Source organism: Odocoileus virginianus, chromosome 16 (genome assembly GCF_023699985.2).
Source record: "Odocoileus virginianus isolate 20LAN1187 ecotype Illinois chromosome 16, Ovbor_1.2, whole genome shotgun sequence".
NCBI classification, from domain to species: Eukaryota; Metazoa; Chordata; class Mammalia; order Artiodactyla; family Cervidae; genus Odocoileus; species Odocoileus virginianus.
In genome coordinates this window covers 6,472,815-6,498,178 of record NC_069689.1, presented here as the reverse complement: position 1 = coordinate 6,498,178, position 25,364 = coordinate 6,472,815, and the positions used below count along the sequence as shown (strand labels likewise).

At 42.5% G+C, this 25,364-nt stretch overlaps 1 protein-coding gene across 1 annotated transcript; it reads left to right on the top strand.

Moving 5' to 3' along the window:
- The first annotated feature begins 673 nt into the window (after positions 1-673).
- LOC110143147 (large ribosomal subunit protein eL33) lies at positions 674-1,122 on the top strand. Its single transcript, XM_070477511.1, has one exon. The coding sequence runs from the start codon at positions 749-751 to the stop codon at positions 1,079-1,081; it is 333 nt and encodes a 110-aa protein (XP_070333612.1). The 5' UTR covers positions 674-748; the 3' UTR covers positions 1,082-1,122.
- The last annotated feature ends 24,242 nt before the right edge of the window (positions 1,123-25,364 follow it).

Below are 25,364 nucleotides of genomic sequence, written 5' to 3'. Positions count from 1 at the left end.
AACCACAATTGGCTTGCAAGAAGCCAACTGTAACAGGTAAATTTTCCTCACACCCTTTAATGAAAAGAAAAAAAAAAAAAACAACAAATGGCCACAGGACAAGACGCTTTACATCCCTAAATATTACAGGAGGAATGCCAATCAAAATGACAACAAGAAATCACATCCTACCTGTCTGAATGCCCATCCTCACAAGTCTGAAAATATTAAATGTGGGAGAGAGATGGGAGAAGAGGGAACTCCCTTAAATGGTTGGTAGGAATGAACATTGACAACAGCCATACAAAGGACAGCCTTCACAGGCCAGAAAATAAAATTTCAAGAGAGTTTAGCCCATGAGAGTTCAGCCATGACATACCCATACCTAGGCCTATATCCTGAGAAGACCATCATTCAAAAATTCACATGTACCCCAGCACTCACTGCAGCACTACTTACAATAGTCCAGATACAGAACCAGCAACATGTCTTTTGAAAGATTAAAGGTTGGAGAAGATGTGGTACATATATACAATGGACTCTTATTCAGCCATGAAAAATGGCTGCTGAAATTATTAAATTATGCAACTATCATAATTTGGATGACTATAGACTAAGTGAAGTCAGCCAGACAGAGAAAAAATACCATATAATGTCACTTTTAGGAAAATTTTTAAAAAAGATACAAACGGGTGTGGAATTCCTGCAGCTGAACTTTGGGGGCAAATAAGAGGGGCCTGCTGGGAACGGGACTTCTAAAAGGACAAATATGTCTGGAAGGCTGTGGTCCAAGGCCATTTTTGCTGGCTATAAACGGGGTCTACGGAACCAAAGGGAACACACTGCTCTCCTGAAAATTGAAGGTGTATATGCTCGAGATGAAACTGAATTCTATCTAGGCAAGAGATGTGCTTATGTATACAAAGCAAAGAACAACACAGTAACTCCTGGTGGAAAACCTAACAAAACCAGAGTGATCTGGGGAAAGATAACTCGAGCTCATGGAAACAGTGGCATGGTTCGTGCCAAATTCCGAAGTAACCTTCCTGCTAAGGCCATTGGACACAGAATCCGTGTGATGCTGTACCCTTCGAGGATTTAAACTTCATGAAAATAAATAAAAGTGTGGATTTGTAAAAAAAATTTTTAAAAAAGTAAAAAAAAAAAAAGATACAAACGAACATATGTACAACACATTGACTCAATTCAAACACAATCAGAAGTCTCCAAGAAAAAGTGACAGTAAAAGAATTAGAAGGTCAATGCTAACATATACACAGAAATCTGTATCTGTAATAGATAATCCAGAAGGATTATCTCTTTCCTTCCTTCCAAATATACACAGAAACTTGTATTTCTAACATATACAGAGAAATCTCTATCTGTAACATATACAGAGAAATCTCTATCTGTAATAGATAATTCAAAATAATTACCTCCTTCCTTCCACATATGCACAGTAATCTTTGTCTCTAACGTACCCAGAGAAGTCAATATCTGTATTGTGTAATCCACAAGAATTATCTCCTACCTTCCTTCCATCCTTCCTTCCATACACATGTACACAAAAATATTTATCTCTAACATATACATAAAAATCTGTTGCTGTAATAGATAATCCACAAGGATTATCTCCTTCCTTCATTCCTTGCACATGAACAAAAAAAAGCTTTAATGTTCCACAAGCACCTGATGTTCAGCAGAGAACCTTAATTGACCTTGTTCAATAACCTCTATGGTAACAGGATTTTTTAAAAAATACAAATATGCTGTATATATATATCATAACTGAATCAGTCCATTGTACACTTAGGACAAGCACAAAACTACAAATCGAGTATACTTCAGCATAGCATCAGCATGAGATTAAAGGAAAGAAAACTAATGCCTGGTTTATTCGCTTTGACCACCATGACTTGGTGTCCATCACTGGACTCTGAGTAGGCTTGAGTCCCAGGGCTGGACTGGGGTGGGGTCAAGACAGCCTGGCAGAGTGCCCTTCGTAGGGGGCACTGATCTGACTGGGACCAGAATCCCTAGTACACCCCAACGATGGTGGCCTAACCCTCTGGCCTTGAGGACCAGGGTAAAGTCCCCAAGTATCCAGGACCCTGGTGCTGGGGTCCCCAGCTGAAGCCTCTTTCCTGAGAGGGCAGTCACCAGGGAGCCATTCCCCAGGTACTGATGAGTCTGGAGACGAGGGGTGAAGCTTTAGGAGGAAGAAGGAGTGAGATACAGGCCCTTAAGTGTTTGCTCAGGCACATTCCACTAATTCACCCAATGGGAAACCTGCTTTCCCTAAGGCTCTGGTTGCAGATGGAACCAGAGTTGGGCATGAAGAAGTACTGCCGCCTTGTGGACATTTTCTATAACTACAACTTGACCGCAGGTGCTTACTGGCATCTCCAATTCACAAGGCGCAAGTGGCTGTTAATGATAGCTGCCATCAGAAAACGTCCTACGGTAGGTATTGCAGACATAAATTCCAAACACAACCGACTTTCAAGAAGCCAATTTCAAAGGTCAATTTTCCTCACACCCTTTAAGGAAAAAAGGAAGAAAAACTACTGAACGGTCATGGGACAAGATGCTCAGCATCCCTATTTATTACAAGAGGAATAGCAATCAAAACAACAACAAGAAATCAAATTCCATCTGAGAAAATGGTTATCCTGACTGTATGCAAACAGCAAATGAGGGAAAGAGCTGGGAGATGATGGAATCCCTCTACATGCTCCGTGAGAATGGACATTGGCAACAGCCCCTAGAAAGTACAGCCTCTACAGGCAACAATGAAAAATTTCAAGAGAACTAAGCCTAGGATTTTAATATCCACACCTGGGCCTATGTTACGAAAAATCATCATTCAAATGACACATGCACCACAATGTTCACTTCAGTGCTACTTCCAACAGACAAGTCACAGACCAAAGAAACATTCCATTGAAAGACTAAATCCTAAAGAAATATGGTACATATATACATTGGAATATTAGTCAGACTTGAAAAACTGCCAAGAAATTATGCCAATGGTTCCCACAAGGAGAAACCTTGGAGGATCATAAATTAAGCTAAGTCAGCAACAGAGGAAGAAAATAGCAGATGATGTCCCTTTTAGGCAAAATAAAAAAGAGATACACAGGAAGTAATTTACAACATAAAAAGAGACTCTAAAATCAAACAGAAACAATTCCAAAGGAAACTGCCAGGTACATATTAGGAGGTTGCTACTACCTTATACACAGAAATCTGTAGTTGTAACAGATAATCTGGAAAGATTATCTCCTTCCTTCTTCCCTTCCACATCAGTTCAGTTGCTCAGTCATATCTGACTCTTTGCAACTCCATGGACTGCAGCACGCCAGGCCTTCCTGTCCATCACCAACTCCTGGAGCTTGCTTAAACTCATGTCCGTTGAGTCGGTGATGCCATCCAACCATCTCATCCTTTGTTATCCCCTTCTCCTCCCACCTTCAATCTTTCCCAGCATCAGGATCTTTTCCAATGAGTCAGTTCTTTGCATCAGATGGTCAAAGTATTGGAGCTTCTGCTTCAGCACTTCTGATCAATCAATATTCAGGATTGATTTCCTTTAGGATTGACTGGTTTGATCTCCTTGCAGTCCAAGAGACTCTCAAGAGTCTTCTCCAACACCACAGTTCAAAAGCATCAATTCTCTGGCGCTCAGCTTTCTTTATGGTCCAACTCTCACATCCATATATGACTCCTGGAAAAACCACAGCTTTGACTAGATGGACCTTTGTCAGCAAAGTACTGTCTCTGCTTTTTAGTATGATGCCTAGGATTGTTACAGTTTTTCTTCCAAGGAGCAACAGTCTTTTAATTTCATGGTTGCAGTCACCATCTGTAGTGATTTTGGAGCCTAAGAAAATAAAGTCTGTCACTGTTTCCATTGTTTCCCCACCTATTTGCCATTAAGTGATGGGACCAGATGCCATGATCTTTGTTTTTTGAATGTTGAGTTTTAAGCCAGTTTTTTCACTCTCCTTCCACATAGGCACTAAATTTTGTATCTGTAACATACCCACACAAATATGTATGTGTATGAGTTTTCTACAAGGTTTATCTCTTGACTCCTTTCCTTCCTACCATACACATATATGCAGAAACACTAATCTTTAACACATACATCTAAAGCTGTATCTGTAATAGATAATCCAAAAATAGTATCTTCTTCCTTTGTTCCTTTCACATGTACAAAAAAATCTGTATCTCTAATAGATATTCCAGAGGAAACTGAAGTTCAACACAGAGAACTTTACTCAACCTAGTTCAATAACCTCTACGGCAAAAGAATAAAAAAAGTACAATATGCTGTATGTATATGTCATAACTAAATCAGCTAATCATACACTGAGGACAAGCACAAAAAGGCAAATCAGCTATACTTCCAAATAGAATCGGCATGAGAATAAAGAAAAGAAATGAAAAGTAAAGCCTAGGTGACTTCCGCCAACCCCTCTAATTTGGGATAGTATCCGACCCCTGGGACCTGGGTGGTGTTGAGTCTCATGGCTAGACTGGAGCCAGAACAGTGCCCTTAAAACTGTTTTACCTGGTTTGCCTTGGCTGGAACCAGAACCCTACTGCACCCCAACAATGGTGCCTGACCTCCTGGCCTCAAGGATACAGGGTAAAGTCACCAAGTATCCAGGGCCCCTGGTGCTGGGGTCCCCAGCTGAAGCCTCCTTCCTGAGAGTGCAGCCTCCCAGGTCTCTCAGCAGGGAGCAGTGGGATGAGTCTGGAGGGGAGGGATGGAGTTTTGGGGGAAGAAATAGTGAGACTTAAGCCTTTGGGTGTTCGCTCAGGCACAGTCCACTCTAATTCACCCAACAGGAAGGCGACTTTCCTCAAGGCTCTGGTTGCATGGAATCACAGTTGAGCCTGAAGAAGTGCTGCCCCCTTGTGGACAATTCCTGTAAATATATGTTGACCACGCTTGCTTCCTGAAAGTGAAAGTCGCTCAGTCCTGCCCAACTCTTTGGGACTCCTTCCGCTATAAAGTTCATGGAATTCTCCAGGCCAGAATACTGGAGTGGGTATCCTTTCCCTTCTCCAGGGGATCTTCCTAGCCCAGAGATTGAACCCAGGTCTCTCGCATTGCAGGCAGACACTTGCTTCCTAGCACCTCGAATTCATAAGACTGTGTGACTCTTAATGACAGATGCCCTCAGGAAAGGACCTGCAGCCAGTATTGTAGAAATAAATTCCAAACACAACCGACTGTCAAGAATCCAATTGGAACAGATAAACTTTTCCTCACACCATTTAAGGAAAAACATAAAAGACCCCAAATGTCCCAGGACAAGATATTCATCATCCCTAATGATTACCATAGGAATCCTAATCAAAATCACAAGCAATCAAATACCATCTGACAGAATGGCCGCCTTGACTGTATGCAAACAGTAAATGGGGTAGAGAGCCGGGAGATGACGGACACTCCTACACGCTCCTGGGAATGGACATTGGCAACAGCCCCTAGAAAGGACAGCCTCCACAGGCAACCAAGGAAAATTTCGAGAGCTAAGTCTAAGATATTAAGACTGACACCTGAGCCTGTATTAGAAAAATCCATCATTCAAATGACACACGCACCCCAACATTCACTGCAGTGCTACTTCCAACAGCCAAGACACAGACCAAAGAAACGTTCCACTGAAAGATTAAATCTTAAAGAAATATGGTGCATACATACATTAGGCTTTTGCTCAGACATGAAAAACCACCATGAAATTATGAAATTATGCCATTGGTCCAGACAAGGATGGATGTTAGAGGAACATATAGTGTGGTCAGCAACATAGAAAAAACATAACAGATGGTGTCCCTTCTCCACAAAATAAGAAAAAGACATACAGGGGAAGTAATTTACCACACAACAAGAGACACTAAACTTTCAAACACAAAGCTTTCAGAAAAAAAAAAAGGAAAGGGCCAGGTATGAATTAGGAGGTTGGTACTAATGTATACACAGAAATAAGTATCTGTAATACATAATCCACAAGAATTATATTCTTCCTTCTTTCCTTCCACATAAGCACTAAAATCTATCTCTAATATACTCACAGAAATCTTCACTAGGATTATCTCCTGCCCTCCTCCTACCTTTTCTTTCTTCTTTCCTTCCATGCACATATACAAAGAAATCTTTATCTCTAACATATAGATAGAAATCTGTAGCTGTAATAGATAATTGAAAAGGACTATCTCCTTCCTTTTTTTCTTGCACATGTACAAAAAATCTTATCTCTAATAGATACTCCACAAGGATCTGATGTTCAGCACTGAGAAATTTACTCCACCTTGTTCAATAATCTCTATGACATTTTTTTAAAAGGACAAATATGCTGTATGCAGTCCATGGGTCACAAAGAGTCAGACACGACTGAGCGACTAAGCACAGCACATGCATAACTGAATCAGTCCATTGTGCACTGAGAACAAGCACAAAACTGCAAATTAACTATACTTCAACATACCATCAGCTTGAGATTAAAGGAAAGAAAAGTAAGACTTAGTATTTTCCCTCCAACCTCCCTGACTTGGGATGCTCTCTGATCCCTGGAACATGAGTAGGCTTGAGATCCAGGGATGGACGAGGGTGGGGCTGACACAGCCGCGCAGGGTGCCCTGCATTGAGATTCCTCTTAAACCTGTACTGTCGGGTTTTCTCTGGCTGGGACCAGAATCCCTAGTGCACCCCAACGATGGTGGCCTGACTCTTAGCCTCGAGGACCAAGGTAAAGTCACCAGGTATCCTGGGCCCTGGTGTTGGGGTCCCCAGCGGAAGCCTCCTTCCTGAGAGTGCAGCCTCCTAGGGACCTCAGCGGGGAGTGGTGTCCCAGGTGGGCCTGAGTCTGGAGGGGAGGGGTGAAGTTTTAAGGGAAGGAAGTAGTAAGACTTAAGCCCTTGGGTGTTTGCTCAGTTACATTCCACTCGAATTCACAGCCCAGGAAGCCAACTACTTCTAAGGTTGTTTGGACCAGAGTTGAGTATGAAGAAGTGCTGCCGCCTTGTGGTCATTTCCTATAACTGCAACTTGCCTACAGGCACGCACTGGTACCTCCACTCCAATTCACAAGGCCTTGAGTTCAGTTCAGTTCAATCGCTCAGTCACGTCCGACTTGTCTTTGCGACCCCACGAATCGCAGCACGCCAGGCCTCCCTGTCCATCACCAACTCCCGGAGTTTACTCAAACTCATGTCCATTGAGTCGGTGATGCCATCCAGCCATTTCATCCTCTGTCGTCCCCTTCTCCTCCTGCCCCCAATCCCTCCCAGCATCAGGGTCTTTTCCAATGAGTCAACTCTTCACATGAGGTGGCCAAAGTACTGGAGTTTCAGCTTCAGCATCAGTCCTTCCAATGAACACCCAGGACTGATCTCCTTCAGGATGGACTGGTTGGATCTCCTTGCAGTCCAAGGGACTTGCAAGAGTCTTCTCCAACACCACAGTTCAAAAGCATCAATTCTTCAGCACTCAGCTTTCTTTATAGTCCAACTGTCACATCCATACATGACCACTGGAAAAACCATAGCCTTGACCAGACGGACCTTTGTTGGCAAAGTAATGTCTCTGCTTTTTGGCGCCGTTAATGACAGCTGCCCTCAGGTAAGGTCCTGTGGCCGGTATCGCACAAATAAATTACATACTCAACTTTCAAGAAACCGATTGCAGCAGGCAAATTTTCCTCACACCGTTTAAGCCAAAAGAAAAGAAAAAGAAAAACCCCGCAAACAGCCACAGGACAAGATGCTCAGCATTCCTAATCATTACAGGAGGAATTCCAATCAAAATGACAAGAAATCAAATCCCATTTGACAGAATAACCATACTGTCTGAAAATGTTAATGAGAGAGAGAGCCGGGAGATGACAGAACCCCCCTAAACACTATGTGGGAAGGGACATTGGCAATAGGCCCTAGAAAGGACGGCTTCAACAGCCAAGAACAAAAAATTTCAAGAGAGCTAAACCTAAGATTTTAATACCCACACCAGGGCCTTTATTATGAAAAACACCATTCAAAATGACACATGCATCCCAATGTTCACTGAAGTGCTACTTTCAATACTCAAGATATAGACCCAAGAAGAAGTTCACTGACAGGTGAAATCTTAAAGAAATGTGGTGCATATATACAATGGGCTATTACTCAGACATAAAAAGCCACCACTGAAATTATAAATTTATGCCAATTTTCCCCACAAGGATGGACCTTGGAGGATCATACACTAAGTGAAGTCAGCAACAGCAAAGAAAATAGCAGAAATAAGCAAAATAAAAGAAAGAGATACAAGGGAAGTAATTTACAACACAAAAAGAGACTGAGATTCAAACAGAAATGTTCATCTGATTTAGATAATTCCCAAGGATTATCTCCTGCCTTCCTTCTTTCTTCCTTTCTTCCATGCACATATTCACAGAAATACTTTTCTCCAATATACATAGAAATCTTTAGCTGTAATAGATATTCCACAATGACCTGATATTCAGCACCGAGAACTCTATTTGACCTTGTTCAATACACTTGTCGAAAGATAAAAAAGACTAAAAATATGCTGTATATATATTTCATAACTTAATCAGTTGGCTGGACACTGAGAAGCACAAAGCTGCAAGTTGACTAAACTTCAGCAGAACATCGGCATGAGATTAAAGAAAAGAAAAGGGAAAGAAAAGTAATGGCTATTTTACTCCCTCTGACCTCCCTGACTTGGGCTGCTCTCCCATTCCGGGAGCCTGAGCAGGCTTGGGTCTCATGTCTGTACTAGGCTGGGGTCCAGGCAGTTGGGTTATGACAAAGAAAATTTTAAGAGATGGGTGACCCTATGATTTTCATCCCACTAGGTACAACAACCAAGACAGGGAAGCAAGCTAATTACAGAAGCACATGAATGGAAACAAAGGATGGGGCACATGCACAGAATGCAATATTTCCAACCATGAATAAGTACAGAATATTCATGAATAATGCCAAGTACAGCTTCAGGAAAGAAAGTAGAGAGAATTATCCCAAGTGAAGTAAGGGAGACAAGTATCCTATGGTATCACTTCTAGGTATAAACTGAAGATGGATACAAATGAGCTTACTGCCTGAGACACAGCCTCACAGACTGAGAAAGGAAACTCCAGTCACCAAGATATAAAGATGTGGGGCATGGAGAAATGAGCTGCTTCAGACTAATATATACACACTACTATTGATAAAGGAAGTGACCAGGACCCACTGTGTAACACAAGGAAACTTACTGCATACTCTGTAATAGCCTATAAAGAAAAAACCTCAACAAATCATTTATACATCTATGTAAAAGTGAAACAAGCTGTGATAGAAGGAAAAGGAAAAAACAACCACCCACAAAATTGTAATTAGCTGTATGACAGTGGTTTAGTGGTGGTTTAGTCACTAAGTCCCGTCTGACTCTTGTGACCCCATGGACTGTAGCCAGACAAGCTCCTCTGTCTGTGGGATTTTCCAGGCAAGAATACTGGAGTGGGTTGCCATTTCCTTGTTGAGAGGATCTTCCCAACTCAGGAATCGAGCCTGGGTCTCCTGCATTGCAGAGATTCTTTACCAACTAAGCTACGAGGGTCACACTTTAAAAAAAAATTATATATATATATACATATATATATATATATATGAAAATTCCTGCAAAAAATTAGTGACTCAAAGAGTACATGAGTTGCAGGTACTTTTTCTTCTAACAGTGTTATTTTTCTCCATGAAGAAAACAGAAAACATAGGCCCCCTGATATTTTGCTTCTCTGTTCAGTTCAGTTGCTCAGTCGTGTCCAACCCTTTGCGACCCCATGAACTGCAGCACAACAGGCCTCCCTGTCCATCACCAACTCCCGGAGTCCACACAAACCCATGTCCATTGAGTCGGTGATGCTGTCCAACCATCTCATCCTCTGTCGTCCCCTTCTCCTCCTGCCTTCAATCTTTCCCAGCATGAGGGTCTTTTCCAATGAGTCAGCTCTTCTCATCAGGTGGCCAAAGTATTGGAGTTTCAGCTTCAGCATCAGTCCTTCCAATGAACACCTAGGACTGATCTCCTTTAGGATGGACTGGTTGGATCTCCTTGCAGTCCAAGGGACCCTCAAGAGTCTTCTCCAACACCACAGTTCAAAAGCATCAATTTTTCGGCACTCAGCTTTCTTTATAGGCCAACTCTCACACCCACACATGACTACTGGAAAAACCACAGCTCTGACTAGATGGACCTTTATTGACAAAGTAATGTCTCTGCTTTTCAATATGCTATCTAGGTTGCTCATAACTTTCCTTCCAAGGAGTAAGCGTCTTTTAATTTCATGGCTGCAATCACCATCTGCAGTGATTTCGGAGCCCCCAAAAATAAAGTCAGCCACTGTTTCCCCATCTTGTTGCCATGAAATGATAGGACCTGATGCCATCCATGATCTTAGTTTTTTGAATGTTGAGCTTTAAGCCAACTTTTTCACTCTCCTCTTTCACTTTCATCAAGAGGTTCTTTAGTTCTTCTTCACTTTCTACCATAAGGGTGGTGGCATCTGCATATCTGAGGTTATTGATATTTCTCCCGGCAATCTTGATTTCAGCTTGTGCTTATTCCAGCCCAGCATTTCTAATGATGTATTCTGCATATAAGTTAAATAAGCAGGGTGATAATATACAGCATTGATGTACTCCTTTTCCTATTTGGAACCAGTCTGTTCCATGTTCAGGCACATTCCACTCTAATTCATAGCCTAGGAAGCCCAAACTTAGGCTCTGGTTGCCCGGGTTGAGTGTGGGGAAAGTGCTGCCGCCTTGTGGACATTTTCTGTAACTGCAACTTGGCCACCCGTGCTTACTGTTCCCTCTAATTCAACAGACCTCGGGGGCTGTTAAAGACAGCTGCCTTCAGGAAGTCTTCCCTGGTGGCTCAGATGGTAAAGAATCTGCCTGCAATGCAGGAGACCCGGGTTCAATCCCTGGGTAGGGAAGACACCCTGGAGAAGGGAATGGCAACCCACTCCAGTATTCTTGCCTGGGGAATTCTATGGACAGAGGAGCCTGGCAGGCTACAGTCCATGGGGTCACAAAGCATCAAACACAGCTGAGCAACTTCCATACCCCATGCCTTCACTAAAGGTCCTGGGGCAAGTATTGCAGAAAAAATTACAAACCCAACTAACTTTCAAAGAATCAACTACAAGAGGTAACTTTTCTTCACAACCATGAAGGAGAAAAAAAAAAGAAAAAACTTACTGCTACAGGACAGGATGCTGAGCATCCCTAATTATAACAGGAGGACTCCCCACCAAAATGACAACAAGAAACCAAATATCACCAGATTGGCCATCCTCAAAAGTCTACAAACAATAAATGAGAGCTAAGCCTACCTTCTGACATTCCCATACATTGACCTATATCCCAAGAAAACCATCTTTCAAGAAGTCATATGCACCCCAACATTCACTTCAGCACTAGTTAAAATATCCTGAACACAGACCCAGCGAAATGTTCACCTTCAGATTAAAGCTTAAAAAGAATGATGAAAATGAACAATTATTCAACCATGAAAAACTACTACTGAAATCAGAAAATTATGCCACTGGTAGCATATATCTTGGAGGGGTATATCTTGGAAGGGTATATATCTTGGAGGATCAAACACTAAGTGAAGTCAGACAGAGGAAGACTATAGCAAGTGATATCCCTTCTAGGCAAAAGAAAAAAAGATACACAAAGGAATTCAACTACAACTTTAAAAACCCAGAGGGCCAAAGATGAATTAGGAAGTCAGGACTAACATATACACAGAAATGTATATCTGTAATAGATAATCCACAAGGATCATCGCCTTCCCCTTTGTTCCTTCCACAGAAATCCGTATCTCTACCATATCCACAGAAATCTGTATATGTAATAGATATTCCACAAGGACATGATATTCAACAGAGAACTTACTCCACCTTCTACAATAACTTTTACAGCAGATGAATCTGAAAAAGTATACATATGTTTTACATACATAACTCAATCAGGTAGTTGGATACTGACAACAGGCACAGCATTGCACACAACTATACTCTAGCATGCCAAAGGCATGAAGTTAAAGAAAAAATAAAAAAAAGAAAAACCTTGCCTAGTTTATTCCTGTCAACTTTTCGGCTCCTGGCTGCTATCCCATTGCTAGAGCCTGAGCAGGCTTCAGTCCAAAGGCTGGACTAGGGTGGGGTTGAAACCACCAGACTGGGTGCCCTTAATTGAGCCCCTCTTAAACTTGTAACTTCTGGTTTGCTCTGACAGGGACCATAGTCCCTAGTGCACCCAAATGATGTGACAACCATCTGGCCTCAAGGACCTTGGAAATGCCACCTAGCTTTCAGTTCTCGTGGTGCTGGGATTCACAGCTTAAGCCTCCTTGAGAGTGCAGCCTCCTAGCACCTCAGCAGGGTGCTGTGGCCCCAGTTGGGATGAGTCTGGAGGAAAGGGGTGAAGCTTTAGGGGGAATAAGTAGCGAGACACAAGTCCTTGAGTGTGCTCAGGCACATTCCACTCTGGTTCACAGCCTAGGAAGCCAACTCCTTAGGTTCTGGTTGCCCCAAGAACCAGAGTTGGGAATGAAAACTGCTGCCACCGTATGGACATTTTCTGTAACTACAACTTGACCACCTGTGCTTACCTGCCAGGCTCCTCTGTCCATGGGATTCTCCAGGCAAGAATAGTGGAGTGGGTTGCCATTCCCTTCACCAGGGGACCTTCCCGACCCAGGAATTGAACATGGGTCTCCTGCATTGCAGACAGATTCTTTACCATCTGAGCCACTAGGGAAGCCTGACCTGTGCTTACTGGTACCTCCAATTCATAAAATCTCAGGGGCTGTTAATGACAGTTGCCCTCAGGAAAGGTCCTAGGGAGAATGTCCCAGAAATAAATTACAAACACAACCCACTATCAAACCATTAACTGCAACAGGTATATTTTCCGCACAACCATGAAGGTGAAAAAAAAGTAAAAAACCATACATTCACAGGACAAGATGCTCAGCATCCCGAATTATTACAGGAGGAATGCCAATCAAAACAACAACAAGAAATCAAATCCTGTCAGTCAGAATGACCACCCTCAAAAGTCCACAAACAATAAATGGGGGAGAGGGCCAGGAGGAGAGGAAACCTCCCTACACCATTGGTGGGAAGGGATATTGGCAATAGTCACTAGAAAGGGAAGTCATCACATGCCAAAAGAAAAGAACACTTTCAAGAGAACTACGCCTAGGATCTGACATTCCCACACCTGGGCCTGGTGTCCTGATAAAACCATCATTCAAAATGACTCACACACCCCAGTGTTCACTGCAGCACTACTTAAAATAGCCAAGAAACACAACCATCAAAATGTCCACTGATGGAATAAAGCTTAAAGAAGATGTGGTACATATAAGCACATGGAACTTCGCTCGACCTTCTGTAGTAAATTCCATGGAAAAAGAATCCAAGGAAGAACAGATGTCCTCTATGTATATGTCAATACTGAATCAAGTGTTTTACACTGACAGTAAGCACAAAACTACAAATGGACTATATTCCAACATAGGATCAACATGAGGAAAAGAAAAAGAAAAAAAGCAATGCCTACTTTATTCCCTGCAACCTCCCTCCCTTGGGCTGCTATCCCATCCCTGGAGCCTGAGCAGACTGTGTCTCATGTCTGGACTGGGATGGCATTGAGAAAGCCAGGTGGAAACAATCAAAATTTTAAAAGAGATGGGTAGCCCTGAGATTTTGGCCCCACTACGTACAATAGCTAAGAGACAGGGAATCAAGTTAATTGTAGAAGAACTGACGAATGGATACAGACAATGGGGTTCAGTTCAGTTTAGTCACTCAGTCGTGTCCGACTCTTTGGGACCCCATGAATCTCAGCACACCAGGCCTCCCTGTCTATCACCAACTCCTGGAGTTTACTCAAACTCATGTCCATCGAGTCGGTGGTGCCATCCAGCCATCTGATCCTCGATCGTCCCCTGCTCCTCCTGCCCCCAATCCCTCCCAGCATCAGGGTCTTTTCCAATGAGTCAGCTCTTCTCATCAGGTGGCCAAAGTATTGGAGTTTCAGCTTCAGCATCAGTCCTTCCAATGAACACCCAGGACTGATCTCCTTCAGGATGGACTGGTTGGATCTCCTAGGAGTCCAAGGAACTCTCAAGAGTCTTCTCCACAGTTCAAAAGCATCAATTTTTTGGCACTCAGCTTTCTTCACAGTCCAACTCTCACATTCATACATGACCACTGGAAAAACCATAGCCTTGACCAGATGGACCTTTGTTGGCAAAGTAATGTCTCTGCTTTTTAATATGCTATCTAGGTTGGTCATAACTTTCCTTCCAAGGAGTAAGCGTCTTTTAACTTCATGGCTACAATCACCATCTGCAGTGATTTTGGAGCCAAAAAAAAATAAAGTCTGACACTCTTTCCCCATCTATTTCCCATGAAGTGATGGCAACAGATGCCATGATCTTAGTTTTCTGAATGTTGAGCTTTAAGCCAACTTTTTCACTTTCATCAAGAGGCTTTTTAGTTGCTCTTCACTTTCTGCCATAAGGGTGGTGGCATCTGCCTATCTGAGGTTATTGATATTTCTCCCGGCAATCTTGATTCCAGCTTGTGCTTCCACCAGCCCAGCGTTTCTCATGATATACTCTGCATATAAGTTAAATAAGCAAGGTGACAATATACAGCCTTGACGTACTCCTTTTCCTATTTGGAACCAGTCTGTTGTTCCATGTCCAGTTCTAACCGTTGCTTCCTGACCTGCATTCAGGTTTCTCAAGAGGCAGATCAGGTGGTCTGATATTCCCATCTCTTTCAGAATTTTCCACAGTTTATTGTGATCCACACAATCGAAGGCTTTGCCATAGTCAATAAAGCAGAAATAGATGTTTTTCTGGAACTCTCTTGCTTTTTCGATGATCCAGCGGATATTGGCAATTTGATCTCTGGTTCCTCTGCCTTTTCTAAAATCAGCTTGAACATATGGAAGTTCTTGGTTCATGTATTGCTGAAGCCTGGCTTGGAGAATTTTGAGCATTACTTTACTAGTGTGTGAGATGAGTGCAATTGTGCAGTAGTTTGAGCATTCTTTGGGATTGCCTCTCTTAGGGATTGGAATAAAAACGGACCTTTTCCAGTCCTGTGGCCATTGCTGAGTTTTCCAAATTTGCTGGCATATTGAATGCAGCACTTTCACAGCATCATCTTTCAGGATTTGAAATAGCTCAACTGGAATTCCATCATCTCCACTAGCTTTACTCGTAGTGATGCTTTCTAAGGCCCACTTGACTTCACATTCCAGGATGTCTGGCTCTAGGTGAGTGATCACACCACTGTGATTATCTGGGTCATGGAGATCTTTTTTGTACAGTTCCTCTGTGTATTCTTGCCATCTCTTCTTAATAGCTTCTGCTTCTCTTAGGTCCATACCATTTCTGTCCTTTATCAAACCCATCTTTGCATGAAATGTTCCCTTGGTATCTTTAATTTTCTTGAAGAGATCTCTAGTCTTTCCCATTCTGTTGTTTTCCTCTAGTTCTTTGCTTTGATCGCTGAGGAAGGCCTTCTTATCTCTCCTTGGTATTCTTTAGAACTCTGCATTCAAATGGGAATATCTTTCCTTTTCTCCTTTGCTTTTCACATCTCTTCTTTTCACAGCTATTTGTAAGGCCTCCTCAGACAACCATTTTGCCTTTTTGTATTTCTTTTCCATGGGGATGGTCTTAATCCCTGTCTCCTGTACAATGTCACAAACCTCCATCCATAGTTCATCAGGCACTCTATCAGATCTAGTCCCTTAAATCTACTTCTCACTTCCACTGTATAGTCATAAGGGATTTGACTTAGGTCATACATGAATGGTCTAGTGGTTTTCCTTACTTTCTTCAATTTAAGTCTGAATTTGGCAATAAGGAGTTCATGATCTGAGCCAGTCAGGTCCCGGTCTTGTTTTTGCTGACTGTATAGAGCTTCTCCATCTTTGGCTGCAAAGAATATAATCAATCTGATTTCGGTGTTGACCATCTGGTGATGTCCATGTGTAGAGTCTTCTCTTGTGTAGTTGGAAGAGGGTGTTTACTATGACCAGTGCGTTCTCTTGGCAAATCTCTTTTAGCCTTTGCCCTGCTTCATTCTGTGCTCCAAGGCCAAATTTTCCTGTTACTCCAGGTGTTTCTTGACTTCCTACTTTTGCATTCCAGTCCCTATAATGAAAAGGACATCTTTTTTGGGTGTTAGTTCTAAAAGGTCTTGTAGGGCTTCATAGAACCGTTCAACTTCAGCTTCCTCAGCGTTACTGGTTGGGGCATAGGCTTGGATTACCGTGATATTAATTGGTTTGCCTTGGAAACGAACAGAGATCATTCTGTCGTTTTTGAGATTGCATCCAAGTACTGCATATTGTATTGCATTTCGGACTCTCTTGTTGACCATGATGGCTACTCCATTTCTTCTAAGGGATTCCTGCCCACAGTAGTAGATATAATGGTCATCTGAGTTAAATTCACCCATTCCAGTCCATTTTAGTTCGCTGATTCCTAGAATGTCGATGTTCAGTCTTGACATCTCCTGTTTGACCACTTCCAATTTGCCTTGATTCATGGACCTAACATTCCAGGTTCTTATGCAACATTGCTCTTTACAGCATCAGACCTTGCTTCTATCACCAGTCACATCCACAACTGGGTATTGTTTTTGCTTTGGCTCCATCCCTTTATTCTTTCTGGAGTTATTTCTCCCCTGATCTCCTGTAGCATATTGGGCACCTACTGACCTGGGGAGCTCCTCTTTCAGTGTACTATCATTTTTCCTTTTCACACTGTTCATGGGGTTCTCAAGGCAAGAATACTGAAGTGGTTTGCCATTCCTTTCTCCAGTGGACCACATTCTGTCAGACCTCTCCACCATGACCCATCCGTCTTGGCCCCACACGAGGTCAGAGGCGGTGGCTGAGAGAAGCAACCCCACATCCAAGGAGCGGCAGCTGCACGGGCGCAGGAGGGCTGAGAGGAGCTACTTCACGTTCAAGGTCAGGAGGGGTGGCCGTGAGGAGATACCCCTCATCCAAGGTAAGGAGTAGCGGCTGCGCTTTGCTGGAGCAGCCGTGAAGAGATACCCCACGTCCAAGGTAAGAGAAACCTAAGTAAGATGGTAGGTGATGCGAGAGGGCATCACAGGGCAGGCCCACTGAAACCATAATCGCAGGAAACTAGCCAATCTGACCACACGGACCACAGTCTTGTCTAACTCAATGAAACTAAGCCATGCTGTGTGGGGCCACCCAAGACAATGGGGTACATATACATAATACAATATTTCTCAATAATAAAGAAGTAGGAAATAATGCCACATTCAGCCACAGGGGAGAAAGTAGAGATGATCATTCCAAGTGAATTAAGGCAGACAGGGAGAGACAAGTATCGTACGATATTGCTCCTAGGTGGAATCCAAAGATGCTTAAAAATGAATTTCTTGCCTGGAGACACTGCCTCATAGACTTAGAAATTTCCAGTCACAAAGATATAAAGATGTGGGGCATGGAGAAATGAGTAACTTCAGACTAATATATACCCAATACTGTTTATAAAATAAATGACCAGGACCCACTGTATAATACAAGGAAACTTACTCTACACTCTGCAATAACTTATATGGGAAAAACCCCAAAATATATACACATTTATGTACTAATAGAAGTGTAACAAGTTGTGGTAGAAGGAAAAAAAACACCCACAAGATAGTCATTCACCTACATACTCCAGTTTAAATGATGGAAAAAATAGAAAAAACAAAAAAGAAATGCTGACTCTAATCAGAGATGCCAATGTAAAGAATACTTTTGGACTTAGTGAGAGAAGGCAAGTGTGGGATGATTTGAGAGAGAGAATAGTATTGAAACATGTACATTAGCACATGTAAAACAGACAACCAGCACAAGTTTGAGGCATGAAGCCGGGCACCCAGCGCTGGTACTCTGGGAGAACTCAGACTCACGTTGTTGTATGGCAAAAGCCATCACAATATTGTGAAGTACTTATTCTCCAACTGCAATTAATTAATTAAAAAAACAAAAATTTTTTAAAAGGAAAAAAAGACTTTAAGTAGGAAAGGGTCAAAAAAAATTTTTTTTAAAGGCTAGAGTCACATCCCTGGAGCCTCATTGGCTTGGTCCTAAGGCTGGAGTGTCCTGGTGCTGAGCGAGCTGGGAGCATGTAGCAGGCTGTGTGCCTCCACAGTGGATCTGGAGCGCCTGTTGTCCTCCAGATGCAGGTGGGATAATTTAAGTGATTGGAATTAACATATACACATTAACACACATCAAATAGACAATCATCAAGCACCTATAGAATAGCATAGGGAAGTTAAATGAACACACTCTAATCACCTGTATGAAAAAAGATCCCAAACGAGAATAGATATATATTATGTATTAATATAACTGAACCAAGTTCCTATACACCTGAAACAAACACATAAAAATCTCCAGTACAGCCCAGCATAGACAACAACAACAAAACTCAATAAAAATAACCCAAAGATCTAAATGCACATTTCTCCAGAGAGGTCATAGAGATGGCCATAAAGCACATCAAAAGATGCTCACCATCACGAGTTCTTAGAGAAAATAAAATCAAATGTACAACGAGGTGTCACCTCACACTGACCAGAATGGCCATATCAAGAAACCTACAGCAATAAATTCTGCAGAGGGGATGAAGAGAAGGAAACCCTCCTACCCTGTTGGTAGGAATATAAAATGGTACACCCACTACGGAATACATTATGGAGGGTCTTAGAAAACTAAATATAGAAGTACCAAGTGATGCAACAATTTCATACCTAGGCTTAGATACAGAGAAAACCAAAATTTAAAAACACACCTGCACTGCAAAGATCATGGCAGCACTAGGTACAATAGTCAGGACAAGGAAGCAACTCAAGGACAGATGAAAGGATACAGGAAATGGGGTACATATACCCAGTGCAGTATTACTCAGACATATATAAAGATGAAACAATGCCATTTCCAGTTACAGGGAAGAAACCAGAGGTGATCATACTAAGTGAAGTGAATGAGACAGGGCAAGACAGATATCATAGAATATCCCTTCTGGTGAAATCTAAAATTGGATACAAATAAACTTCATTACAAAAGAGAAACAGATTCACAGACTTAGGAAAGAAAGCTATGGTTGCCAAAACGGAAAGGTGGGGGTTGCAGAGAGTAATTAACTGGTTCAGATCAGTATATACACCTTAAAACAGGCGCTGTGGTTGTTTAGTCACTCAGTTGTGTCCAACTCTTTGTGAGCCCATGGTCTGCAGTCCATCAGGCCACTCTGTTCACAGGATTTCCCAGGCAAGAATACTGGAGTGGGTTGCCATTTCCTTCCCCAGGGGATCTTCCTGACCTAGGGATTGAACCAACGTTTCTTGAAAGTCTCCTGCTTTGCAGGCTCATTCTTTACCACTGAGCCAGCAGGGAAGCCATGAAACAGGTGCTGAAGGGCTCTTAATAGTCACAGATCTGACAGGGCTGTAAATGAAAGCTGACCTTAAGAAATGTCCTGGGGTAAGTTAGGAAAAAAGAATTCCAAACAGGGCCAAATTTCAAGAAGTCAGTTTCAAGAGGTAAATTGTACTCATAAGGCATAAAATAATAAAAGCACAAGGAAAGATACTCCACATCAGTAATTATTAAATCAATGTCAATCAAACTACAATGAGGTATCACCTCACACTGGTCACAATGGCTGTCATCGAAAGGATCTACAAAGAATAAACACTGCAGAGGAGGTACAGAAAAGGGACTCCTCCTATAGTCTCAGTAGCAATGTAAACGGTGAAGCCACTATGGAGAACAGCATGGAGGTTCTCTGAAAAACTAAACATAGATCTTGCAATCCCTTCCCAGGCTTAGATCTGGAGACATTCATCATTAGAAATGTCACGTGAACCCTAGTTTTCAAGGTAGCACTATTTACAATAGCCAAGACATGGAACCGACCAAAATGTCCAGTGACAGAAAAATGAAGACTATGTGGTACATCTATAAACTAGAATACTACTCAGGCATAAAACAGAAAAAATAATGATATTGTCAACAGCATAGATGTACCAAGAAATTATCATACTAAGTAAGGTAAGTCAGAAAGAAAGACAAATATCCTAAGATATCACAGACAGGTGGGATCTATAAATTCATACCAGTAAACTAGTGTACAAAACAGAAACAGACTCTGAGAAAACCAAATTAATATTATCAAAACAAAGTCAGAAGGGAGGGATAAATTAAGAGTTTGGAATGAAAATATACACACTGATGTATATCAAGTTGATAATGAAAAAGGACCTATGAAATAGAACAGGCAACTCTATTGAAAAAGATGGTAATATCCTATATGAGGGAAAAAACAGTAAAACGATAGATATATGTCTATGTATAACTGAATGAAGTTCATATATACCCGAAACAAACAAAACACCAGAAATCAACTAGGCTCCAATATAAAATAATAATTAAATTACAAATTAAATTACCTGAGCTCAGTCTAGGGGACGCCAGACAGTGGTGACCCCTATGATGAGATACGGGATATGCTGATATTAATATGACACCACCAAAGGTTTTCACTTGGCAGAACACAGAGCAGCAACCCACCTGACCTCATGTGAAGGCGACAAGATGAAGAGAAGGAAAAGGACTACAGATTAATTGGAAAAACACCCTCAATTCAGATGCTGGGAATCTCCGAGGGAACAGGACACACTGCAGGTAAACAGCAGATGTGTGGTCTCTGTGTATACAGGATCCTGACCCACGTGGATGGGGTGAGACCCACACAATCCCCAGACCCTGCACCTGGGGACACCCTTCCACACTCTCCAAGGTGACACAACCCCCGAGACCCTGCACCTGGGGTCCCACACCCTTGGTTAGGACACCAGGTCTCTGCTGGGCCCCTAAAGTGGAAATGAGTGTGTTCCTGTAATCTCTAAGGATGGTATAAAGAAGTGTGGGGTTGGTCTCCTCTCCTGACGCTGTTCCCAGAGAAGTCCTCCTCTCTTCCCCTTGGGTCTGTGTGATATTAACTGTTTTTACAGCTGTCATGATAATGTTGAACACGCTACCTTGGTTCTGGCAGGCTTGGTCCTTTCTTGTTCCACTGAGGCGTTAAGAAAACACGCCAGACGCAGGGATGGGAGACGAGGGGCAGGTATGCTCTCTGCTCAGGATGGACGGTCGACTAGAAGGAAATCACAGCAGCAACCTCACCTGTTGCCCACTGGCTTTTTGCCTGATCCATGTGCCCTGCAATCAATTCACCAGGTGAACCTGCCTCCCTACTAAACCTGAATGTGCTGAAAAATTGGAATAATTACCAGGTGGCCACCTGAGGGAGCCCCAGGAGCCCCACGGAGGGTGAACTCTGCAGGGGTAAAGAGGCAAACAGGCACAGGCCGGTATAAAGTGAATACCATAAAGTATTATTCCCTGCACACAAGTGAAGCTGTCATGTATTCTTCCATTTTTATTAGCTTTGTGTGTGTGTGGTCTCCCCAGACAGGCGATCCTGACCCATGCAGATGGGGTGAGACTCTCACCGTATGGTCCCCAGACCCCCAACCTGGGGTCACATGTCCCCTCAGTCAGGACAAGGAAACCATGGCTGTGGTCAGAGGACCACCAATATGTAAACAAGCCAGGTCTCTGGGACCCCCTGGGATCCTAGAAAGAAGTGTAGTGACTGTCTCCTCTCCCCACAAGTGTCCCTGAGAAGTTAGGTTCTCCTGTTTTCACTTTTATTCTGTGTGATTTTTTTTGCTGGTTTAAAAGCTCATGCTAGAGTTGAACACACTACCTTGGTTTTGGCAGGCTCTGCCTTTCTTATCCCACTGAGGTGCTGAGAAAACAGGAGAGCTGGGCTGAAAGACGAGGAGCAACTCTGTTCTCTTCCGAGGAGAGAGTTGACTGGAAGGGATCACAGCAGATCACCTCACCTGCTGCCCACTGACTTTTTACCTGTCAATCTCTGTGCCCTGGAGCCAATTCACCAGGTGAGCCTGCCTTCCTACTCAGCCTGAATGTGCTGAAACATTGGAATAATTACTAGTTATACCACCTGAGAAGTCTCCAGGAGCCCCAGGGAAGGTGAACCTGGCAGAGGAAAAGACTAGGAGCCCTACCACAGCACTGACCCCTGGGAGGGCCATGGAACCCCACTCAGAGAAGAGCACGCTTACCCAGAGAAGCCCACCTCAGCTCCAGAACACAGACCCCTCAACAGTGACATTCAGACGCAGGCACAAAATTTTCCAGGACAGAGGCCAGGCGAACTCTGTACCCAGGTCTCCTTGTCCTAGTGCACACAGAACAGGGTCAGGTCTAAATGTTCTCATTGCAGAAACCACATGGTCTTGTCTAAGCATAATCAGTGTAGACAGGACTTGGAAAGTGAAATGAAAATGTTATCATGTCTGTCCATGTGACCCCATGGACTGTAGCCTGCCAGCCTCTTTTGTCCATTGGTAGTTGGTAACCACTCACTTCTCCAGGTGATCCTCCCAACTCAGGGATCAAACCTGGATTGATCTCCTGCATTGCAGCAGATTCTTTTCCATCTGAGCCACAAGGGAACCCCTAGATAGGAATTGGAGAGGTCTCAATCTACCATGTAGACAGAACTTGGTCAGGTTTAAACTAGCTTAAAGCTGCTCTCCGAGGAGGCACAGGCCACGCACATGCAGGGTCTCTCATCATTGGACTGAGGGCTCACCCTCATGTGGGAACTAGGATGTACATCTCTTAAAGAAATCATCACTGGACTCCATACTTCAGCCACATCAGGAATTGAAAGAACTTTTGTCATTAAATGTTTCAACAGGCAAAACAAAACTGTTACCAATTTCTGTGGCCCTGTGATGGTCCAGATCCTGGGGAGAGCCCAGATATTCTTAGAGTACAGCCCATTGTCCTATAAAGACAGACAGAAAGTTGCCTGATTCCAGCATCCCAGGCTTCCAGCAGGAGGTGGCGACACTAAAAGCTTTCTGGAAAAGATTATTTATTAAAGTAAAAATATACTCTTGAAAAAACAAGCATAGTAGTTATTATTTGCAAACCTGAAATATTCTTAAAAGTCTGGCACCCTGATCTTTGCAGTTCACATTGGTTCCTTTGTGTTCAGCAAGCGAGCCATCAGTTCAAATTAGTTTTTTCTGTTATTGGTTACTATATGAATGAAAGATCACACTTGAAAACAAATACAAGAAAATTCCTGAAAAAAAATGAGTGACTCAAAGAGCCCACAGGCTGCATGTACTTTGTCTTCTAGCAAATTCCTTTCTCTCCCTAAAGAAACCTAAAAAGTGGCCCCTTCATTTTTTTGCTCTTCTGTTCAAACTGAGCTAAAGCGAAACTGATAATCATATCAACAAGTAAGTTTCTGAGTTTTGAGATGTCATACCAGGGTAACAGGGGCTGGAGAAAATGGAACATTCTTATGCTGCTCGTAGGCAAACCATATCCTTAAAATAAAGCTTTGTTTCTAATTGTATTTAATTACCACAGTACATGGTTACATGAAGTATGAACCAAGAGTCTAAATATAGCAGGCAACATGTAAAAACAAATTTGATATCCCATATGTGAGAGTAAAAGCTACTTGTTTTTGCAGCAGTCATGTATGGATGTGAGAGTGGACCAAAAAGAAGGTTGAGCAGTGAAGAATTGATGCTTTTGAAATGTGGTGCCAGAGAAGACTCTTGAGAGTCCTTTGGACTGCAAGGAGATCAAACCAGTCAGTATTAAAGGAAATCAACCCTGTATATTCATTAGAAGTGCTCATGCTGAAAATAAGCTCCAATATTTTGACCACCTGATGCGAAAAGCCAACTCAATGGAAAAGACCGTGATGCTGGGAAAGACTGAGGGCAAGAGGAGAAGGGGACGACAGAGGATTAGATGGTTGGATGGCATCACCAACTCAAAGGACATGAATTTGAGCAAACTCTGGGAGATGGTGAAGGAAAGGGAAGCCTGGCGTGCAGCAGTCCATGAGTTCACAAAGAGTCATACATGACTGAACTGAAGAAACATTTGTCATAGTTTGTCTTTCAAGGAGCAAGTGTCTTTTAATTTTATGGCTGAAGTCATCATGTGCAGTGATTATGGAGCCCAAGAAAATAAAGTCTGTCACTGTTTCCACTTTTTCCCCATCTATTTGCCATGAAGTTATGGGACCAGATGGCATGATTTTAGTTTTTTGAATGTTGAGTTTAAGCCAGCTTTTTCACTCTCCTTTTTTACCCTCATCAGGAAGCTCTTTAGTTCTTCTTTACTTTCTGCCATTAGAGACTGCATATCTGAGGTTGTTGACATTTCTCCTGACAATCTTGATTCCAGCTTGTGAGTCATCCAGCCCAGCATTTTGCATAATGTACTCTGCATATAAGTTAAATAAGCAGAGTGACAATATACAGCCTTGACGTACTCCTTTCCCAATCTGGAACCAGTCCATTGCTCCATGTCCAGTTCTAACTGTTGCTTTTGACCTGCATACAGGTTTCTCAGGAGGCAGGTAAGGTAGTCTGGTATTCTCAACTATTTAAGAATTTTTCACAATTTTGATCCACACAGTCAAAGGCTTTAGTGCTGTCAGTGAAGCAGAAGTAGATTTTCTTCTGGAATTCCCTTGTTTTCTTTATGATCCAACGAATGTTGGCAATCTCCAGTTCCTCTGCCTTCTCTAAACCCAGCTTGTACATCTGCAAGTTCTTGGTTCACGTATTGTTGAAGCCTATCTTGATGGATTTTGAGCATTACTTTCTTAGCATGGGAGATGCGTACAATTGTGTGGTAGTCTGAACTTTCTTTAGCATTGCCTTTCTTTGGGATTGGAATGAAAACTGACCTTTTCCACTCCTGTGGCCACTGCTGAGTTTTCCAAATTTGATGGTATATTGAACTTTAACAGCATCATCTTTTAGGATCTGAAGTAGCTCAGCTGGAATTCCATCACCTCCACTAGCTTTGTTCATAGTAATCCTTCCTAAGACCCACTTGACTTCACATCCCAGGATGTCTGGCTCTAGTGAGTGACAAGACCATCGTGGTTATCCAAGTCATTAAGATCTTTTTTGTATTATAGTTCTTTTGTGTATCCTTGCCACCCCTTCTTAATTTCTTCTGCTTCTGTTAGTCCTTGACATTTCTTTCCTTTATTGTGCCCATCTTTGCATAAAATGTTCCCTTGGCATCTCCAATTTTCTTAAAGAGATCTCTAGTATTTCCCATTCTATTGTTTTCCTCTATTTCTTTGCATTGTTCACTAA

Coding starts and splice junctions, on each gene's coding strand:
- LOC110143147 (XM_070477511.1), top strand. CDS start 749: ATGTCTGGAAGGCTGTGGTCCAAGGCCATTTTTGCTGGCTATAAACGG.